The sequence below is a fragment of the Phalacrocorax carbo genome, chromosome 25, assembly GCF_963921805.1.
Source record: "Phalacrocorax carbo chromosome 25, bPhaCar2.1, whole genome shotgun sequence".
NCBI classification, from domain to species: Eukaryota; Metazoa; Chordata; class Aves; order Suliformes; family Phalacrocoracidae; genus Phalacrocorax; species Phalacrocorax carbo.
In genome coordinates, this window is record NC_087537.1 from 560,313 (window position 1) to 580,687 (window position 20,375).

General features: G+C 59.5%; 4 protein-coding genes across 6 annotated transcripts; 2 read left to right on the top strand and 2 right to left on the bottom strand.

Moving 5' to 3' along the window:
- Nucleotides 1-215: 215 nt before the first annotated feature.
- RUNDC1 (RUN domain containing 1) lies at nt 216-4,729 on the bottom strand. 2 transcript variants are annotated; one of them, XM_064473271.1, is made up of 5 exons: nt 4,481-4,729; nt 3,448-3,606; nt 2,970-3,168; nt 2,611-2,718; nt 216-1,791 (listed from the first exon to the last, which is right to left on the bottom strand). In XM_064473271.1, exons 1-5 carry the CDS (start codon nt 4,688-4,690, stop codon nt 926-928), a joined length of 1,542 nt encoding a protein of 513 aa, XP_064329341.1. In that variant the 5' UTR covers nt 4,691-4,729; the 3' UTR covers nt 216-925. The 2 variants fall into 2 exon arrangements, with proteins under 2 accessions (XP_064329341.1, XP_064329340.1); XM_064473270.1 differs by having other exon boundaries at nt 4,352-4,729.
- A 92-nt stretch (nt 4,730-4,821) lies between these two features.
- On the top strand, nt 4,822-7,281 carry PTGES3L (prostaglandin E synthase 3 like). The gene is made up of 7 exons (XM_064473276.1): nt 4,822-5,035; nt 5,442-5,555; nt 5,666-5,732; nt 6,058-6,156; nt 6,566-6,655; nt 6,765-6,818; nt 7,045-7,281. The coding sequence occupies exons 1-7, from the start codon at nt 5,028-5,030 to the stop codon at nt 7,054-7,056; spliced, it is 444 nt and encodes a 147-aa protein (XP_064329346.1). The 5' UTR covers nt 4,822-5,027; the 3' UTR covers nt 7,057-7,281.
- Nucleotides 7,282-7,473: 192 nt separating this feature from the next.
- On the top strand, nt 7,474-12,443 carry AARSD1 (alanyl-tRNA synthetase domain containing 1). Of its 2 annotated transcripts, XM_064473273.1 has the most exons (12): nt 7,474-7,634; nt 7,724-7,846; nt 7,916-8,075; nt 8,600-8,657; nt 9,005-9,161; nt 9,255-9,371; nt 10,075-10,205; nt 10,381-10,447; nt 10,642-10,733; nt 11,181-11,235; nt 11,809-11,903; nt 12,069-12,443. In XM_064473273.1, exons 1-12 carry the CDS (start codon nt 7,596-7,598, stop codon nt 12,202-12,204), a joined length of 1,230 nt encoding a protein of 409 aa, XP_064329343.1. In that variant the 5' UTR covers nt 7,474-7,595; the 3' UTR covers nt 12,205-12,443. The 2 variants fall into 2 exon arrangements, with proteins under 2 accessions (XP_064329343.1, XP_064329344.1); XM_064473274.1 differs by lacking the exon at nt 9,255-9,371.
- Nucleotides 12,444-14,685: 2,242 nt separating this feature from the next.
- On the bottom strand, nt 14,686-19,113 carry G6PC1 (glucose-6-phosphatase catalytic subunit 1). Its single transcript, XM_064473275.1, has 5 exons — nt 18,830-19,113; nt 17,573-17,682; nt 16,675-16,783; nt 16,337-16,452; nt 14,686-15,825 (listed from the first exon to the last, which is right to left on the bottom strand). Exons 1-5 carry the CDS (start codon nt 19,057-19,059, stop codon nt 15,314-15,316), a joined length of 1,077 nt encoding a protein of 358 aa, XP_064329345.1. The 5' UTR covers nt 19,060-19,113; the 3' UTR covers nt 14,686-15,313.
- Between the last annotated feature and the right edge of the window lie 1,262 nt (nt 19,114-20,375).

The following is a 20,375-nucleotide window of genomic DNA, read 5'->3' on the forward strand; positions in this document are numbered from 1 at the left end:
GGAGCGGCCCTCCGGGTCCCGCCGCAGCGCGACCCCCAGCCCCCCGCCCGCCGTCACACCCGGCGCAGAGCAAGCCCCTCTCCCCGCAAGGACTGCCGATAAACTCCATCGGCGAAGGCCCGGAGCCCCGCGAGGCAGCGCACGCGCAGCACCGGGGCTACAGCCGAACGTGCATTGAAACAGGGCCGCAGGAGACGGGCTCTCCCCACACAGACTCTTGCTAAAGCAGTTTAATGCATCCCCTACAGAACACCAGCCCGCCCGTGAGCCGACCACTGCGCAAACGCTTCACACCAGGAGCTCTGGGGTTGCTGGACAAAGCGGCTGGGGCTGCCCGAAGAACAGGGCGCTCCTGGGGATTGCCGAGCTGCCAGCCCCTGAGCAGCGCAGCCCCAGCGGCTCAGCAGGTCTGCCCCAGTTTTATACATTCACACAGTTACGGGGGGCAAGTCACTTGCCTCTAGGCAACATGTCAGCCTGTCCCGCTCCTGCCGTGAGAGGCGTCTGTCCGGGCATCATTTAGACCACAGACACTGAGAAATAACCCCACGGAGGCAGCACAGGAGCGAGGCTGCACGTTCTGAGGGGCTCTGCCCCCCACCTGTAGGCTCTGGGGCCAGGCCTCCACCCCATGCAGGGTAGCCAGCCTCGCACAGCAAACGCTTGCTGGCGTCTGCTCACCAGCGAAGCAGTTTTGCTGTTCAGAGCTGCACAAGAAGGGCAGGGTGAGGTGCTGTACAGCGTGCAACCTCCACCAGCTTTGCAGCGGCAGCCTTGTAAAATGTAGATTTCCAGCATCAACACACCGTAAGATTTCTCTAAAAGCAAACATCAAAGAGCCAGACTTGGTCTTAAAAAAGCCAGGCTTCTTGAGCCCAACAGCTGCCTACTTGTGGAAAATGGATGATCTACAGTAAAAAATACATCAAAAAGCATCTTTGATGTTTTTCAGCTGCCGGACAGCCAGGTCAACTGGGAGGTTGAATTTCAAGTTGCTCAGGCGACTGAGAATGTTGAGTGCACTCTCAAAGCCTGTGTTTGCCATGTAGCTCCATGGCTGGTAATGGGACTGTACCAGAGCTCCAGATTTGCAAATCAGATTTACCCAGGAGACCAGGCGCTGCTCATTTAGTGCCATACACACCAGAGCTTTCAGCTCAGAGTCCGCACTGCGCTTGAAGGGGTCATGCTCCGTGAGGACAGTGTGAATCGCTGTCAGCAGGCTCTGTTTGGGGGTAATGGCAACTCCTCCTGTCACAGGCAAGCCAAAGGACTGGGAGAGCTTCCGAGCCGGGGATTCCACAAAAGCTTGTCCATTCTTAGTGTTGTAATACTTCACAAAGAGTTCCCAGGGGTGCATGGTCTGCGGGGACGAGGTGAACGCAGGAATCAAGCACGCGATGGGTGCCAGTACCAGGCTCATTCCTTGAGAGGAGGCATAGAGCCCGTGAGCCATCAGGTCCCGCAAAGCAATTGTCAACTCCTTCCGCACAGCCAGAGTCAGCTCATCTTTGCCTCCTAAGGGAATGTCCTGCAGATCGGAGGAACTGATAACGTGGTCTTCCTGCTGGTGTTTCATAGCTAGCTGCCTCACCCGCTCTACTGACAACTCCAGTTTCTTAATTAAGGGGGAATAGTCCTTGCTGGCTTGGTCATTCTGCCAGAGGGTGCGAGGAATCTGACCAGTAGCACAACCAAACTGACTGACAGCAAATATTTGTAGCACAGCAAGCATGCGACGCATGAGGTGCAGGCCCGTTTCTCGCATCTTTCTGGCATCTTCTGCGTTCACTGATCAGGTTAGAAAACAGGAAAAAAACTCTCATTAAGGAATCAACAGCTCTGCTCTTTCACGCACACAGAAGGAGCACAAACGTCTGCTCCTTCTCTGCCACAGATTTTCCTCCATCTTGGGAACTGTCATCACTCAGACTGACGCTACTTTTTCTAGTTTCAAAGCACTGAAGCCAACCAGAAAAGCAAACCTGTGCATGGCCTGTTCTTGACAATCAGGTCATATTACAGAGAAAAGTCCTACAACAGTTTTCCTAGTGGGCACACACATAGTGAGGAAAGATCACTCTTTAGACATGATGGTATTACACGGGTAATTAGGAGGTACCAAAACCTTTGCTGAAGGAGATCACTGCCTACTTTCAATACTGTTCTAGCTCCAATAAATTCCTGTGGTAAGTAGGCAAGTCTCAAATTAAAGAACACTGGATCCATCCAGCTCACTGTATCTGCTCACAGACACAAGAACTCAAAGGGCACTAATTACAGTGCAGCCCACCAGTGTGTACAAGACAAGGCTGCTCAGTCCACCTGCATTTTGCACTGAGTATCAGAAGCCCTTTCTGTTCCTGACCTCAGCTGAGGACCAATCCCACCCTCTGTGCCACACATTCAGGTTCTGTGACTACTCTAACGATCCCATGGAGGAAGGGTAAAGGAACTGGACGTGGGCCTTCTGTCAGTGGGAGGAGGCAAGAACAGAAACCAACTGCCAGGAAAAAAGCAAAGCACCTAGCATGACTGGATGTTGGTTCATGCTGCTCAAATGAGCAACAGCAGGAGCAGTGCAGAAGCCCCAAGCCCAGCAGTGCCCACCTCTATTTCCAGAGGGCCGTGTATTTGGTTTGTAGGAGCCACCGCCATCTTTTCTGCCTGCACAATCACAGTGTCCATCTTCCGCCTTACTAGAGCTTCCAACTTCATCTAGAATGAGAATTTCACACTTATGTATTTAAGCTACATATCCCAAGTATTCAGATCAATATTCCTTAGACCTCTCTGCACCATTTTTGTCCATTTCTTGCCCTCCCCACCATCAGTTCAGAGATATCTGTACTTCCCCATGACCCAGGAATCCTTCCTGCATCCTCTGACATCTGTAACCTCCCTCCTCATCACTTTGTCAGCAAATTATAAAGCAATTAAATCTGGTCATCTAAAAACTCAGCACTGACCCTGAATGAAGTTGATGAACATTTCGAGGTCCCTTATCTGTGTCTTCAGCTGTTCCACCAGCTGCTCCTTCACCCTGGCTGGATTAACAATCTGCGCTATGGCAGCATCCACACGCTGTCGCAGCTCCTCTGGAGAGAGCGTTGCAATATCTTCACTCAAGTCCATGTCCAGCTTCTTTATCAACTCATTTATGATCATCTGCAAAACATCAGTTAGTAGCATGATCTCATCCTGTGGCGCTGCTGCCCACGAGCCTCAATATACTCTTTACCTGTTCATTACCCTGGAAATGGGCCACCTTTGCTGCAACAGAAAATTGCAAGCGAAGACGCAGGACAGGATTACACACGCGGATGAACTACTGATGCTCTATTACAGTTGCTGGTGAGAAATAAGGACTGACCCTACTCCTACAGTCCATAAGAGGCTCACAAATGCTAAGAAGAAATAGAGGCAGAAGGACTTTGCGAACCTTACCCGTTGTCTTTCCATAACCACAGACTGTGGCAGAGAATCATAGCTGCCCTCCTGGTAAGCAAATGTCTCCAGGTCATCCAGCTGTGTCTTGAGCTGCAGGATCAGCTCTCTCTGCTTCTCCTTCTGGACCTCAACCTGCTCCTGCTTCTCTCGCTCGCTCTAAGAAAAAGGTACCAGTAAATAAAATGGAAGATTTACTGTCATAGTCAAGCCCCAGAGAACAGGATCATGCTAAGAGAAGTGTTTCCTTTGGCTCTTGCACTTAGCTAGTGAACGCTGCATGGCAGCCTGAGAAAAACATGCGCCTGCACATCAGGGAGAGGTACCAGCCACATCACCTCATCTTGCAAAGGAGGAGCCCCTCCAGACCTGCCGCATGCCAGCCCCGTCTCACAAGGCCGGGATCCAGGAAGCGCTGCTGCAAGCGGCCAAGTAACGTGTACGTATCCAAAGCCCTCTGAGTCACCGCTGCAGCCCGGAGCAGAGCGGTGACACACAACGCAGGGCTTTAACGCACGTCCCCGCCGCTGGCTCCGGGTCACCAAGGCCCTGCGCGCTCCCGTAACCGAGCTCCGTGCGAAACCGCCGGACGGTCCCTCCCCGGCACCGGCCGCGACCCGCAGCGGAGCGGGCAGCGCGGCGCCGGGGGCCGCCCCCCGCCCCGGCCGCGGAGCTCCCCTCCGCGCGTCCCGGCGGCGAACGGGACCACCGCCGCCGCTGTCGGGCCCCGGCCGGGCCGGCCGCACGTACCGGCCCGGGGCGGACCGCGCGGAACGGAAAACCACGGGACGCCGCGGTCCGAAAGGAGCCGGTATCGCCCTCACGCCGGCAGAGGCCGCCGCTCCGCCGGCGGCGGGCCCCGGCCCGGCCCGCGCCCCCCGCCCCGGCAGCCCCGCTCGCTCACCGGGGCGCCGCCCGGGCCGCGGGCCAGCGGCGCGGGGCAGCCGCGGAAGGCGAAGTCCTCCAGGTCGCGGAGCAGGCGCTGCTGCTCGGCCGGGCCGGCCCGCGCCACCTGCCGCAGCCGGAACTGCACCTGCGCGAAGTGCGAGGCCAGCGCCAGCAGCGCCCCGTGCAGGCGGCGCCGCTCGGCCCGCAGCCGCGGCACGGACCGCGGCGACCCGCCCGCCGCCGCCGCCTCCTCATCGTCGTCGTCCTCCTCTTCCTCCGCCGTCGCCGCTGCCGACACGGCGCCTACCGGCGCCCAGCGCTCCCCCGGGCCCAGCGGGCCGCCCTCCGCCTCCATCTTGCCGCCGCGGCGCGGGGCGGGGCCTGGCGCGGGGCGGGGCCTGGCGCGGGGCGGGGCCTGGCGCGGGGCCTGTGCGGCGCCAGCGCGCCCCCAAGCGGCACGGCGGGATGTCTGCGGCGGGGCAGGGGGTTCCGGGGGTCCCGGGGTTCCCGGGGGCCGAAGCGCGGGGAGCGCCCACGGTGGACGGCACTGGGCCGGCGACTGGGCCGCGAAGTGGCCGCGCCGCGCCCTGCCCGACCAGGCCCGGCCGACCCCCGCTCCCGGCCCCGGCTCCCGGCCCCGCCAGCAGCCGCGCCCCCAGCCCGAAATAGCGCGGGGCGGGGCCGGCACCGCCATGGCGAGGTGAGCCCGGCCGAGCGGGAGGGGACGGGACGGGCAGTGGCCGGCAGCCCCGCGCGGCGCCGGGTCCCCAGGACAGCGCCCGGCCGGGGTCTCGGAGCCTGGGGCATCACCGGGCAGGACCCTCCGGCCCGGGGCCGCGGGGCAATGGCGCCGGGAGCGGCAGGGGAGAGTGAGGGCAAGACGGCCCGCCGGGCCTTGCTAGCTGCCGAGGCGAGGGGACCACTGCATGCCCACCGCCTGCTGCCCGGGCCCGGTTCCCGTCCCGCTGCCAGCCCTGAGCTCGGCCCAAAGAGGGTACAGGTGTGGGGCATCTTCCTTGCCCCGATCCCCACCCCGTGCCTGGCGCGGTTCCTGCAGAGCACCGGGGGGCACCACAGAAATACCCACTGCTCTGCTCCTTCCCCAGGCAACCTGCAAAGACACTGTGGTACGACCGCCCGCGGTACGTCTACCTGGAGTTCTGTGTCGAGGACAGCACAGATGTTAAAGTCGTCATTGAGGACCAGCGGCTGGTGTTCAGGTGAGCTGGCACTGCCCTGGGATGGTCCGTGGGACGGGGAGACCCTGTAAGAGCAGGGCACGCATGGCCTCAGCCTTCTCCTAAGCCAGGCTGTTACGGTGTTTTGGCAGTTGCAAAAATGCAGATGGCGTGGAGTTCTACAACGAGATCAACCTGTATGCCAGGGTCATGTCCAAGGTGAGGCTTCCTTCCAGCAAACTGTTCCCCGACAGCCTGCATCAGGCTCAGAGTTAAACCCAGCCTGTGCAGTCTCGAGCAATGCCGCTTAGTGTTGAATCCTGCCTGTTTCCCAAGAGCCTGAGTGGGGTGAGCACAAGCCTGGGAGCCCTGTCCCTGGGCCTGGCACTCACAGTGCTGTTTTGGGTCAGAAAAAACTCATCTCCGTGGTTCTGTGTGTCCCACAGCCTACACGTGGCTGAGCTTTAATCCTGTGTATGTCTGCAGTAGGTTACAGAGAGTATCTGGCAGACACTGAGGTGAGGAACCCCTGATCTCTTGGCAGGATTCACAGGAGAAGCGCTCCGACCGCTCCATCACGTGCTTTGTGAGGAAGTGGAAGGAGAAAGTGGCCTGGCCCCGCATCACCAAAGAGAACATCAAGGTGTGTGTGGCACCTGGCAGCCAGGACCTGCCCCAGCGCGTGTGCTGTCCCCACGCAGCACCTCGTGGCTCCCAGGGACCAACCTGCCCCCAGGAGAGACACCAAGGGCCCCATGTGGGCACCCCAACACACAGCTCCCCAAAAGCTGGGCTTGACGGTCACCACAAGGCCACAGCCTGCTGCTCTCCAGGAAGGATCTGGCACCCCTTTCCCTTGGTGCAGGCAGGGTCAGGACCAGCACCCCGAGGCAAAGGGACACAGTCCCCTTCCTGCCCTTCCCCAGCCTCCCAGTCCCCTTGCCTGTGCCTGTGCGCTCACCCCACAGAGCGATCCCTGAGCTGCCAGGACAGGGCTGCCGGGTCCTCCTCATGCTGCTCCCACCCTCAGGGGATGCTCTCTCTGCCCACAGCCAGCCTGGCTCTCCGTGGACTTTGACAACTGGCGAGACTGGGAAGGGGACGAGGAGGTGGAGAGGGCCATGGTGGAGCAATATGCAGAGGTGAGCTGGGCCACAGACCTCAGTGTCCTGGGGCACGTGTCAGGTGGATGCTGGGGATGGGGGACAGCTGGGTATTCAGAGTTCCCATTGCCGTTTGTTTCCTATCCAGCTCCTGGAGAAGGTGACGGACAAAGGGCCCCCCCCGGGCATGGACGACTTGGATGTAAGTACTGCCCAGGAGCTGCGTCCCCCAGAGCCTGGCACATGCTGCAGCCTCCCCTCCAGCTATCGCTCCAGGCCGCCGGCAGCAGCTCCAGCTGCCCTCGGGCAGCGCATCCCGGAGGTGGCCGGGGACACGCTCCCCAGGGCCGCCGGGGGCTGCCCGGCCAGGGCCAGCTGCTGCGGCCGGGGCTGGCCCTTCCCGGCCACCTCGCTCCTTCCTCCCACAGGACGACCTCTGAAGCCCGGGCTCCCGGGGACGCCGCGGCCGCAGGACGCCTCCCGGTGCGCCGGCAGCACGCACCGGCGAGCAGCGCGGGCAGGGCTCTCCGAGGAAGCGGAGCCGCCCCGGCCGGCTCCCCGCCGCGCGTAGCGGACCCCGACCCAGGGCGGCGGAAGCCGCCTGGTCTCCCCTGGTGCCGGTTACCCGCGTGGGGCACGGGGCAATAAACGTGAGCTGCCGCCGCCGCCTCCTGTCCGCTCGGGCCGCCGCCGGCACCGGGAGGGCGCGTCGTCTTGCAGGCTCCGCCCATCTGCGGCACGGCGGCCGCGACCGCCAGCGCCGTGTCCCTCCGCGGCCGCCGTCGCCAGCGCCGTGTCCCTCCGCGGCCGCCGTCGCCAGCGCCGTGTCCCTCCGCGGCCGCCGTCGCCAGCGCCGTGTCCCGCCGCGGCCGCCGTCGCCAGCCCCGTGTCCCGCCGCGGCCGCCGTCGCCAGCGCCGTGTCCCGCCGCGGCCGCCGTCGCCAGCCCCGTGTCCCTCCGCCGCCGCCGCCACTATCGCCATGGTGTTCCAGTGCCAGCGGGACAGCTGGGCCCGGCAGGTAGCGGCGGGAGAGGCGCGGCGCGGCGCGGCGCGGCGCGGGGGAGGCGCGGGCCGGGCCTCACGGCGCCGCCGTCGTCTCCGTTGCAGTTCGCCACCAGGGTGGTGTCGTGCCGGGCGGCGGAGCTGCAGCCCGAGGGCGGCGGGGAGCCGGTGCGCGGGTTCCAGGTGGTGCTGGAGGACACCATCCTCTTCCCCGAGGGCGGCGGGCAGGTACGGGCCGGGGGCGGGAGGGGGGCGGGCCGGGGCCGGGCCGGAGGCACTGACGCCCCGTCTCCGCAGCCGGACGACCGCGGCCTCATCGGCGATGTGCCGGTGCTGCGCGTGACCCGGCGGGGCCCCGAGGCCGTCCACTTCGTGCAGGCGGCGCTGGAGCCGGGCGCCGAGGTGCTGCTGTCGCTGGACTGGGAGCGTCGCTTCGACCACATGCAGCAGCATTCAGGTCCGTGCCCCGCCCGGGCCGAGGGCGGCCGGTAACGCTCGCTGCAGGGGCGGGTAGCTGTGCCGCCAGCCCCTCCCGGGGCGGCTTCCCTGGCTTCACCCGGGCCCTGGGCCGGGGGACGGTCCGTGCCCAGCTTGTCCCCACCCTGGTCAGGGGAGGGGGCGGCCCGACAGCTCCGCACTCACAGTCCATCCCCAGGGGCGGTGGGGAAGGCAGGCATCTCTCCTGCAGGCTCTCCCTGGCTTGGAAACAAACCCACTGCAAAAAGGTTTGGAGGGAAAAGTTAGACCTGGTTCGAAGCCTTCAGGGTGCGCCATGGTGCCCTCAGGGTCCCAAGGCCCACGAGGCGATGGTGACTCTTCTGTCGGCTCCTAAGCAGCAGCATAAGCCCTGCAGCGCCAAGCACGTGCCTGGGCATTTGCAAATGTCATGGGGAATGTTGGCAGAAAAAAGACAGCCTGACTGAAAATCTCTTTTCCAGTGTCCAGTGGCACTCAAAGCTGTTGCTTGCACATTTCTTCCAGGACAGCACCTCATCACTGCCATCGCAGAACAGATGTTTGGATTCAAGACAACTTCATGGTGAGCAGGCTCCTTTTGACCCCAGTCTTACCTTGTTTGGCATGTGCCACCGTCCTGGGCCGCAAGGAGCTGGATGTTGATAAATCAAAAGCATTTTGCCCTTGGACATTTTAGTCGAGCTCAAAGGGCCTGGGAGAGGTGACTGAACCGGAAAGAGCTCTGCAAAGTATTTGCTCTGTCTTGTCCTCCAAGTGTTTGGTATGCATCTGGTCCTCTAAGTAACAGGGAGAGGAGAGAAGTATGTTTCGTTTCAGTCACCACATTCCCAGCGGTGGGATGACAGTGCTGTACAGAGGCATCTTCCAGCTGGTCTTGTCTATAGCAGCAGATGTTCTTCACTGGTGCAGGGAGCTGGGCCGTCAGCGAAGTGTCATTGAGCTGGACACCCCCTCCATGACAGCAGAGCAAACAGAGGCCCTGGAAAGGAGTGTGAATGAGAAAATCCGGGAGAGGGTACCTGTGATCGTGAGGGAACTGGCTGCAGATGACCCTGAAATTGAAACGGTGGGTGGTGGGGAGAGAACTGATGGTATCTGTGGGACCAAAATAACTGTGGCATGGATGTCACCTTGTTTGCCATTGTCTGCCCCTTGCTAGGTGAGAAGCCGTGGTTTGCCCGATGACCACGTGGGGCCAGTGCGAGTTGTTGACATCGAAGGCGTAGACTCCAACATGTGCTGTGGGACTCATGTCTCCAACCTGAGTGACTTGCAGGTGGGGGGCTGCAGCTGAGCCACCTTTGGGAGCCTCGCTCCACCTATTCAGACCTAGCACAGCAGACATCCCTGAGGTCTGTGGTCTGCTGGAAATTTTCCTGATGGTAAAGGAGGTGGCGGCAGCCCCGTCCTGGGTGAGCCCCAACAGGGCTGCGCACAGATCGGCGGTCTTTGCCCCGTCAGTCAGGCTCCTTTCTTTGTAGCAGAACTCGGCCCTTGTCTGTAGCAATGATGGTTTCTGAACCGCCGACACCTCTGTGGAGGGCACGTGGTGTATTGCCAGGCTGGCGGTGCGTTACTGGGTTGCTTGCCATTTGTTCCCTCTGGTTAAAGCTCTGATATTTTTGAGTGTCATGAATGAGAAATCCTCTGTGCGGGGAGGTGGAGACGGAATTCTAGAGCTGCCTTTAAGTGTTTCTGTCTTTTCAGTCATTTGCTGGAGTCTGGATCCCAGCAGAGGCATCCAGATGCACTGCAGAGTGCAGCCCGCGACTAGTAAATTGTATTAATTCCACTGTATCACCATTCTCTTTTTTTTTTTTTTTTTTTGTATGTTGAGGTTATGACTGATTTTAATCCGTTTATTTTCACTGGCAGAGAGCCAATATTCACAACAAGGTATGGTCTAGTAGGAACTGACCACCTGTGTGAGTATAAGCAAAGTATTGTTCTTTTCTGACCATGGTGATTTTCTTTTTAAGGTTATTAAACTCCTTGGCACCGAAAAAGGGAAAAAGAACAAAACCAACTTGATTTTCCTGGCAGGAAACAGAGTGCTGAAGTCAATTGAACAAAGTCACAGTACTGAGAAGGCTCTGACCTCACTGCTCAAGTAATACCCTTTCCACTTTGATTATTTCGTCTTTACTGTTCCTTCTGACAAATACCACATAAACCTCAGGGTACATCTACGCAGTGCTTTTTATGATGTTACCTGCTTTTGCCCCTTTAAGAAATCCTTTCTTTGTGCTTCAGAGTAGCATTCCAAATTCTCCTTGTTCTTTCAGAAATGGACCAGGTGAGCACGTAGAGGCTGTAAAGAGACTGCAGAGTTCTGTGAAACTGCTTCAGAAGGTATGAGGATTGCTGAGAAAAGCAGATTGTGGCTGCTTCCTGTGGGCCTGAGCTTTAGTCATGATAACTGGGAACTGAATTGTAGAGGACAGCTTTTGTGGATATTATGAAAACTGCTCCCACCTCTGGGAACGCCGCTTAGTGCTCACGCGGATTTCTCCGCCTGCAGTACAGTTTATTTGCTTTTTTTTCAGAATAACTTGAACCTGCTTAGAGACATCGCTGTTTTGATAGCCCGGGACTTCAAGAGCAAACCTGTTCAAAGTCAGCTGTTTGTATTGCACAGGTATGGGGGAGCTCAGGGGAAAGGGTAGAATGGTATCTTACATGTTTTATGGCAGTTGCATCTCTCTCATGCCTATTGAGGCTTGTTCCTCAAGGAAGAATGTAAACAAAGTGAATAGAATATTAATCTGCGTCAGCCTGCTGGAAGGTTGTGTAATTCAGGGAATGTGTTAGAAATTCAGTCACTGGATTCTTCTGGTTTTATAGCTGAGAAATAGCTGTGTCTATCTGATTTCTCTCTGCCCTCGGTATTTTCAAATAATTCCTAATATGTCCACGGGAATGCACAATGAGGATTTAGATATACAGAAAAACCTAATCTCCATCCTAACGGCAGGAGGCCAAAACCCCAGGCCTGATCAGGCCATTGGTTTCTGACTGATATTTTGGACTCTGGAGGGGACTTTTGCTACTTTCTGAAGTTTTTTTTTTTTACCCATCCGTACAGGAAAGAGGGTGACTCTGAATTTATGAATATCATCGCTAATGAGATTGGGACAGAGGTGAGTCACTGATGAAGACTAACCTGACAGCACTGGCTCTTTCATTCAAGGTGTAGCACAGGCAAGGCCGGGCTTCTGTTTGTACCATAGTCACAAGGTACGGGTCTGTTTCCTTTCAAAAGTTACATGACGTTCTTGTCCCCAGCAGCCTCAGTCTGCAGGGGAATCCTCAACAGTCAAGAAGTACAACAGTGAAAACTCAGAGCACTGTAGATGAGCCTGTCCCCCAAAGAGCTGTAGGGAACCTCATCAGCTGTTTTAATAGAAGAGAACAGGCTATTTCAGTCGGAAGGGACTTAGAACTATCATCTAGTCCAACTGCCAACCATAGCCTTTTAACTTAGGGTACCCCAGTACCCATTGCGTCCCCCCGCAACATATGGTTGAGCATAAAAGGTTCAAAAGCCCCTCTCCCTTTTACTTTCTTCAAACTGAGCCTCTGTCTCAGTAACGCAGACAAACTCCTGAATTGCTGGCATGCTTGGATGGGTCCTGTGGCCGGTGTCTCTGTCCTCTTCCCAGACAAGGAGGGCATTGGTTATTCTGGAGCAAGATCCACCTCTCTGTCCACAGGAAACCCTGCTGTTCCTGACTGTGGGAGATGAAAAAGAAGCAGGACTCTTTCTTCTAGCTGGACCTGTTGAAGCCGTGGAGAATTTAGGTCCCAGGTAACACGTTCTATGGTTTCTTTAAAGCTCGTAAGAATTGTGATGTTGCAGACTAAGCAGTATCATCAGGGCACAGATCCTTGTTTCCTCTCTGGAGCTGGTTAGGCCAGGCCACGCACTTCTCTGCAGGTGAGCGGCCTTCAGCCTGTACTGTTGTTACTGTAGGGTGGCAGAGCTGCTGGGCGGCAAAGGAGCTGGGAAGCGAGGCCGCTTTCAGGGCAAGGCAACCAAGATGAGTCGGCGAGGAGAAGTGCAAGCTCTGCTCCAGGAATTCATCAGCCATCAAAGCCCTGAAGCATAAGAAGCAATTCTCAAAGTAGGGCCGTCTTCCCTGCTTTGCCTAAGCTCTACCAACTTCTCTCCCAGAGAATAAAGACACCAGCACAACAGCTGGTGTGCAGATGCTCTGTGTGAGCTGATTTGGTGCGCCTGGAAAACTGGGGGAGGGGATCTGCCATCAACGCTTTGCTGCAAGGGTTCTTTCACTTCCCCAGACAAATGGTTCACATTTTTAAGGGATTAAAAGTAGTCACTATTTAACCATTTTGTAGGCTCCTTAAAACCAAGAGAGTGGCCCCCCTCTTTGCGGTACCTTGTGGCTTTTTACTTTGTACCAATTGCTGAGGAGTAGTTCCTGTGTGAGCATATTTATTTATAATAAGCTGGATGCATTTTAGAAAATCAGGATACTGGTAAGAAGCAGAGGGTTTGAGTATGATATTTACCAACAAGTGCAGAGAAAATTAATGAAGCTTTTGCTGCTAAATTTTGTAGGGAGAAGAAGGAATGAAATGTGGCAGGAACGGGAGGGATGCTTAGATCTGTAAATCCCCTTAAAAGACCAAACTAAGCTGGTCACCAGTTACAGCTGCCTGAGATAGAACTGGGAGGCAAGGAGACAAGGTGCTGTCGTCAAGCTTGTGAGCAAGGAAAGGAGGGGCACCAAAGGACAAGTGTCCATGAGCTCTTTTTTAAAAAAAAAAAAAAGATGCGCCAGAAATCACTCACCTTCGTGTATCAGCCCTGTCCCTTGGGGTGCAGTTGTTACCGCTCCATTTTTGAACATCAGGCATTTCTCTGGCTAATGCGGTCAGGCAGAGCTGCTCCCTGTTGCAATCTCAGCTGCAGAAACTAAAGGGCGCTGTGGAGCCACGGTGTGAAAAAGCCCGACAGGTGATTTAGGAATTTTTTCCCCCTTCTTGCTAGAAATGGCACGACAGGTTTGTCCAGATGTTGGTAATAAACAGAGAAATAGAAGAAACGAAACCTCTGTCCTAAGGAGGTTTATCTATCGTGAACGGAGAGGCTAGCAGCAGCCCCAGCCCGCAGGGTTTCTGCGCACGGCTAATGCAGGTGCCGTTCAGCCCCGCGGGGGCCCTTGGTGAGCAGCAGCAGGCGCAGGGTCACGGCACCAGCAGCCCTTGTCCCCGCCACGCTTGGCAGGGTCCCAGAGAGGGGCCTTTGCCGCCACCTCCGTGGGGTCCGGCTGCCCCATCCCGCTGCTTCCCGGTCAGGATAACCGCTGGGCCAAGCCTGCTGCTCCCCAGCTGGAGGAAGCGGGCGGGGGGGAGGGTCCTGATCTAGGTAAGCATTCTGCAGAGAATTAGGGCCACAGCTGAGCTCGAGCCTGAGTGAGATTTACAGCAAACTTCGCCGTGGAAAGCGTTTTAGCGTGGATGGGTTTTAGCGTGGGGTTCTGCTGACGTGCGGTTTGGTCAGAAGGAAGGTGTTCTCTCGCCTGACGGTCTCGGCGTGCCGGTGGCAGCAGGGCTCCCATCAGAGGGCTGGGGAAGGCTGCAAAGCCTGCACGCTCTGCCACCGCGTGCAGTAAAGGCCCATCCAAGCCGCAGCCAGATAACAGACGTTACCACAGCTCTGCTGGATGCCATCTCCCAAAGGCATTGCAAGGCCTGGGCAGGGGAGGTGGCATTTCTCAGGCATGCTGCAGCAGAGAACACTGCTGATGCTTATAGATAGGTATGAGAAATGTTGCAGAACTGGTGTTTTGGGGGAGATCTGCACATGCACGCGTACAGTCTGGCAGGAAGAAAGTAGTTGTACCTTCGTATCTATTTTAAACTATCTCTGACAGAGGATGTTTACTAACTGAGTTAATTGGCAGGCTGTACAGCTTTGAAGTCAGCAGGGCAAGCCTGCAGCCGGCTTCCTGCTAACGAGCGTGGCGCCGAGGCAGGAGGGCCGGGACGCGCCTGCCGGGAGAGCCGAGCCGCCGGCAGCGAAGCAGCTCGACCCCGCGTTGGTGCAGCCGCTTCCTGCACCCCAGTGTCTGGGCGAGCGGTGCTTGAGGGCTCAGCCAGCGCCGACCACCAGGCCCCTACCCGCAACAGCGCCAGCAGCCGAACGGCAGCTCTGTCCCCGCAGCCTGGGGGCTCAGCACAGCCCCAGCCAAGCCGGTCGGTCCCAAAGCTGTGCTTGGTTCAGGAGGCAGCGAGGTGACGCGAGTGTGTCCCTGTTCCTGGCACAAGGTGCACCCAGAAACCTTGGATAAACAGTGCAAAAAACCAGTTTGCGTCATCCCCCCCTCCCCGCCCCACTGTGCGGGCTGCGTCTGGCTGCACCCGGGGGTGAAAGGCAATGAGGACCGGGGGACCCTGGCGCTGCCTTTCCGGTGGTCTGGCCGTGCCTTGCAGGTGATGGTAGGAGCAGCACCCCAGGAGAGTCGTCCTCCAACACCAACAGCAGCCCCTGCCACGGTCCCTGCGCCTGGGAGCCGATCCCCCAGCCTGCCTCGCTGGCCAGCGAGGTGTCCGAACTCACCAGCTAAACACAGTTTCAGCTTTAATAAAATACCTCTTGTTTACAGACACACCCATATGTATATGTGTATATAGATAACTATTATATAAGATACACACATATGCATACGTGTACTCCATGCTGCATCGCAGAGCAGTGAATACCGAACACCTCAGGCTGGGGGGCTCCGGCAAGCCGGTGCTTTATCTCCAAATCACAGTGTCTGCCCATTCCAGAGCTGCCGCGCCAGCAGACCCCCAAGCACCCATGGGTGAGCACCCTGCGCCTGGTGGTGCCACCCCCAGCCCTGCAGCATGGACGTGGCACATCCCCAGCTGCAGGGAAGTGCAGGGTCTTTCCACCACTGCCACTGGGTCCCGGGCTGATGACCCCCACCCGTGGGCATGGGAAGGGCAGCAGGAGAGCCCAGGGAGAGCTGGCTGCAGACCACCCAAGCCTATGCCATGACTGGCATTGTGGGTCCGTGCCGTGGGAGCCATCCAGCCGTGCCGCCGGCCCAGCCTTCGCAGGCCGCTCCCAGTGTGGTCGGTCTGTGCGGATTTCGCGGGGAGCAACCGGCAGCTGGGGAGCACCCATGGTCCAGTGACTGCCCCGAGCCCAGAGCTGGGGCAGCACCCGCCTAAGGGGTGCCCTTAGGCAGCCTTCTTGTCCTGCGTGGCCAGAAGCTGGGCGACACAGTAGGGGATGAGGCCAACGGTGGCCAGCGGCACGGCCGCGCTCTTGCAGAAGGAGAGGATGTAGAAGAGCAACTGCATGTGAGAGGGAGGCTTGAAGGCATCGAAGAGGTGCAGGACGAGGAGGGAGGCAGCGACGCAGCCCAGGCGGAAGGGCAGCTGCTGGCCCTGCTTCCCCCGGCAGCTCTCCAGGTACATGTGGGAGTTGAGGGCCAGCCCCAGCCCGAAGAGGATGCCCAGGTTACGGAGGAGGCTGGCGAAAGGGGTGGTGTCAATGTGGACCCACTCGGGGTGGGCACACCACCTCTGTGCCCTCTCCAGTGTCCAGAGCAGGTCCACACCGAGTACCCGCAGCAGCAGGTAGAAGCCCAGGGCGAAGCTGAAGAGGAAGAAGGTGATGCCCAGGTACTGGCGGAGGCTGGCGTGGTAGATGTAGTGGATGTGCTGGAAGGTCTTGGCCACGGCCATCCCTGCCGGTAGCAAAGCAAAGCAGGAAAGGAGGCGATCAGCGAGCGATTGCCTGCCTCGGGGTAGTGGAGCCGTGCAGACCCTGCAGCCCTGGGCGCTCCAGTGGGGGACATGTGCCAGGGGCTACCCAGGTGCCCTGACGGCCACTGCTATGCCCTGTTGCTCACAGGCAGCCGATTCTGCTCCCTGGCACAGTGACGGCCCTTTCACACCCCGGGCCTGCCCTGCCTATGCCTTGGGGCCACGTTCCTTGTCCCTCATGGCCCCGCCGCGGCTGGCAGTGCCCTGCCCACCCGACTGGGACGCGTGCCTCAAGTGGGATAGGGACAAAGGCACGGCCGTGAGGGCACCCTGCCTGTGACGATGAGGGCAGTGACTGCAGAGCCACAGAGGCAGCTTTATGTCACAACCCACGCGCATCCGTCAGGCCGTGCACCCGTGCTGCGGGTGCTGTGGGGCAGCATGGCAGTGCTGCGGGGAAGGGATCGGGGGGGGGGGTCCCAATGCACTCACCTGAGATAACCCCCGCAATGACCTGATGGGGGAAGTGGGCGGCAATGAAGACTCGGGACAGGCAGACGCAGACCTGAACTGCCCAGAACCCCGTCCAAAGCACTGTCCACAGCACCCTGCGGGGACCAGGTGGCCACGTCACTGCCAGGCCCGGGGCATCGCTCTTGCGCACCCTGAGCCGTGCCTGGCCGTCCTCCAAGCCTGCCCTCGTGCACAGCCCGCCCTGGGTGCCACGGCCCCGCTGTCTGCCCGCAGCCTCGTGCCTCGATGGGCTCAGCTGCGCACCTCGGCTCTGGAGCAGCCTCTGCCCAGCCCGGGGCGTTTGGCGCACTGCTTACCAGTATTTGAGTGTCCTCAGCTGCTTCTTCCCCATGGCAGTGGAGAGGAGGGCCGTCACCATGACGTAGTACACCCCTGCTGCACCCATGGCGTGGCCAGAGGGGCTCCCTGGGTGAGAAGGGAGGCCCAGGTCAGACCCCTCCCTTCAGAGCAGGCTGCACCTTCGTGCCCGGCGGGGGTCCCAGGCAGCAGCCCGGGCCCCGGGGGCTGCGGCACCGGGTGGCACAGCATGCAGCACCTGTACCCTGGCAGCCACGGTGCCACCGCGATGGCAAGCACCCAGCGCCATCCCCAGGGGCAGGCAAGGCTGGAGCGGGGGACAGCACGGCAGGGCCAGGGTGGGACTATGGCTCTGGCTTTGCAGCCTGGAGGCTGGGCAAGGCTGGGCAGCAGGCACTGACCAACCCTGATGGCTCGTGCTGAGTGTGCTAGGGATGCCTGCAGCCTTCCCTGTCTCCCGTGGAAAGCCACGGGCAAAGTACAGACAGAGCTGCTCCCAAACCACACAAGCCCCTTCCCCACAGAGCAGCTGCCCACATTTGGGGCTGGTGGGCAGAGCACAGCCCCGCATGGGCCAGGGCTAGGGCTGAGCACAGACAGTGGTTTTTGCTGAACTGCCACGTCTACACCGAGGGTCAAGGTCTGCTCCACGCAGGGGCTGCCCTGCCTCCCCCGCCGCAGGCACAGAGCGCCGTGGGGGGCCAATGCTGCCACTTGGCCATAACAGCTCTCTCAAGAGATAGGGAGGGGCATGTGCCACCAGCGGGCTGCCAGCCATGGCTCCAGCCATGCCAGCACCCCCATCCCTGTGGGGACCAAGACCCAGAGTGAGGAGCTGCATGGGCAGGTCCCCCTGGGCAAGCACCTACTGCCCCTGCCAGGGCTGGGGGACCCTACCGGGGCCGGTCTCACAGGTGAGTGGGAACTGCTGGATCTCTGGAGCGGAGGTGTTGCTGTAATAGTCCGTCTCATGGACCCACCAGTATGGTCTCTCCCCAAAGAGGATCCTGAAAAGAAAGGAGAAGGGGGGCTGTAGGGGTCCTGGGCCTCAGAGCAGGTGGGCACGGCTGTGGTTTCAGCTCTGGCCTGGCAGCTGGGAGAGGCAAAGGACCCACGAGCAGTCCAGGGCATCCCAACAGACACAGCATCCAGCCGCTTGCTTGGCTGCAACAGCCAACACTGCCCGTCTGTGCCCCCAGAGCCTGAAGGGGAACAGCAAGATCTTCTGGGAGCAAGTCAATGTGCGGAGAAAGAGGAGTGATATCTGCTCTTTCTAAATCTTTTTCAGGCCAAGAGCAACAGTCTCACGGTGGCATTGGAGGCAGAGGCCGCCCGCCCCTGCCACACATGCAGGCAGCGTGGGCATCGCAGGGGATTTGAGCTGCGGAGCCGGGGCGGCCAGCGCCACCCCACACACTGCCAGGTCCCGCACAGGGACACGGGCGCAGCCCGTGCATGCGGGCACACGCAGATGCAAACCCTTGGGATGCTGAAACGCCACTGCATGGATGGCACTGCGCTGGGCCACCGCCCCGGTGGCTGCTGGTACCGCAGCCCACTGCCCGCGGGGCAGCACCCACGGCCACCGGCTGACACCGAACCCTGCCGGGCCACGATGCCAGTGTGGATCAGCCCCATGGTGCAACTGACGCTACCAACGAGACCGTCCCGTGCCTGGAGCGGTGGCTGGGTCCCTCACATGCTCCCCACCACGGCTCCCTTTGCATCTGCGATGCCAACGGCACCAGCCGTGGAAAGGAAGGGGGTATCAGTGTCCTGGCTTACCCATGGGAAACACACCTAAAAGATCAGGGGAGCACCAAGCCCTGATCCCACATACCAGAGGCGTGCCAGGCCACCCCTGTGGCCCCCCCAAGGTGGGGGGGCTCTGTGCAGCCCCCGCACAGAACCGCAGCCCCGGCTGATGGCAAAGGGGTCTGTTTGCAGGAGGCTCTATCTCTGTCTGGCTTCTAGGACGGGGGGAGAGCTGTTGCTGCACAGCTCGGGAAGGAGCAACCATTACCACTGGTAAGCTAGGGGCTGAACTCTGGTCTTTGTTTTACACCAGTGTCAGGGCTGAGAGCGCACATCTGGCCCACATGAGTCCAGCTGTGCCAACATGCCCAGAGGGAGCCATGGCACAGGGCCACTCACCACTTGAAGACGAGGTTGAGCCAGTCCCCGATCACAGCCACCCAGATGAGCCTGATGCCCACCGACTCGCTGAAGTGGAACCAGATAGGGAAGAGGACGAAGAAAGCGTTCCTGAGGTCGGCAGCAAAGGAGATGAAGAGGAACCAGTCCTGGGAGCCCTGGAAGTGCTCCTGCAGCCAGCGCGTTGCCTGGATGCCCCTGTCGTGCAGGAGGTTCATGCCGGCCTCCATCCTCCTCTGCAGCCGCTGCCCCTCGGTGCAGCTCAGGCTGTCCTGCGCTCCACTGCGGCTTTATACTCTGCGGGCTCTTGTTTGCAGCGGGCAGGTCACTTGTCCCAGCACTGATCTTTGGACCCAAAACCACTTTTGCCAAAGGTGCATCACCGGGGGGTTGTTACAAACATGTTTGGAACAACTTACGTAAAAGGGAAAAACAGGCTTCAAGGGTGCGTGGGGTGGTGTGGAGCCTGGGGTGCTCCGGCACCAGCACCTTAACCCTTCATCCCCACAGCACGCAGGTGGCTGCTTCACTTGGGGGGATCCTGCAGCCCCTGCTCCTCCTGCCACCCAGTGCAACAGTTCAGCTGCTCCTCGTGAACCCCGGCGTTTGCTCTGTTATCGGGGAGGGGAGTCAAGCACCCGCACTGTGAACGGCACTGCAGAGCTGCTGCAGCCCCGAGCTGCGACGTTTCTCCCATCCCTCTGCCATCGTCCCAGGCACCACCAGAGCATTGCGGGGATGCCCAGGAGCATGGACTGGGTCGTGCATGGCATGGGGGGCAGGCTGCCCACGTCAGCTGAAACCTCGAGCTGATGCAAAAACACCTTGCTGCCATGGTATCTGACAGGCTGATTTAACCAGGACTCTGCATAATGGGAAACTTGCCAAGCAGCTTCTGGAGCTCCCCACAGCCTCAGACGGCGAGGCTTGGGGAGCTCCTGGCTGCCACTGATGTTTTTCTGATCTCTGGTGTGGGGTTAAAGGACCTGTGCAAATGAGGTCCCCTGGGAGGGAAGGCATTCCTCCCAGCACAGCTCCCCTGCGTTAACTCCCTCCTGCACAAAACTGTCCCGTCAGACCCCGGCTGTGGGGACGGAACCGACCACACCACTTGTCCCACCGGTGCCAGGTCCCCGCCCGTGGCCTTTCCCCACCCCGGCCACGCCGTGCTGTCACGGGTAGCAGTGCCGGCACCGCAGCTTGATAGTCCCGTTCCTCCCCAGGAGGTAACAGTGAATGAGTAACACGGAGAGCTATTTCCAGGAGCCTGAGGACACAGGGTCGGCTTGGCAGGAGAAACCTACTTCCCCGGCTCTGGCCGGCCATCACGGCTGGTGACGCAGAGACGCGCAGCGCTGCGGCGCGGGACGCCTAGCCAGAGCCCGCTGCAGCAAAACAGGCCGCTGCCCCTGCGCGGGGAACCGGCAACGAGGCGTTAATGATTAGCAGCCAGTGAAAACGCATCACTTATCTCCCTCCTCGAGAAAGTTCAGGTCAAGATCCTTGACCCGCTGCCCTTGGGCTGTTTGCCAGGGTGCAGAGCAGG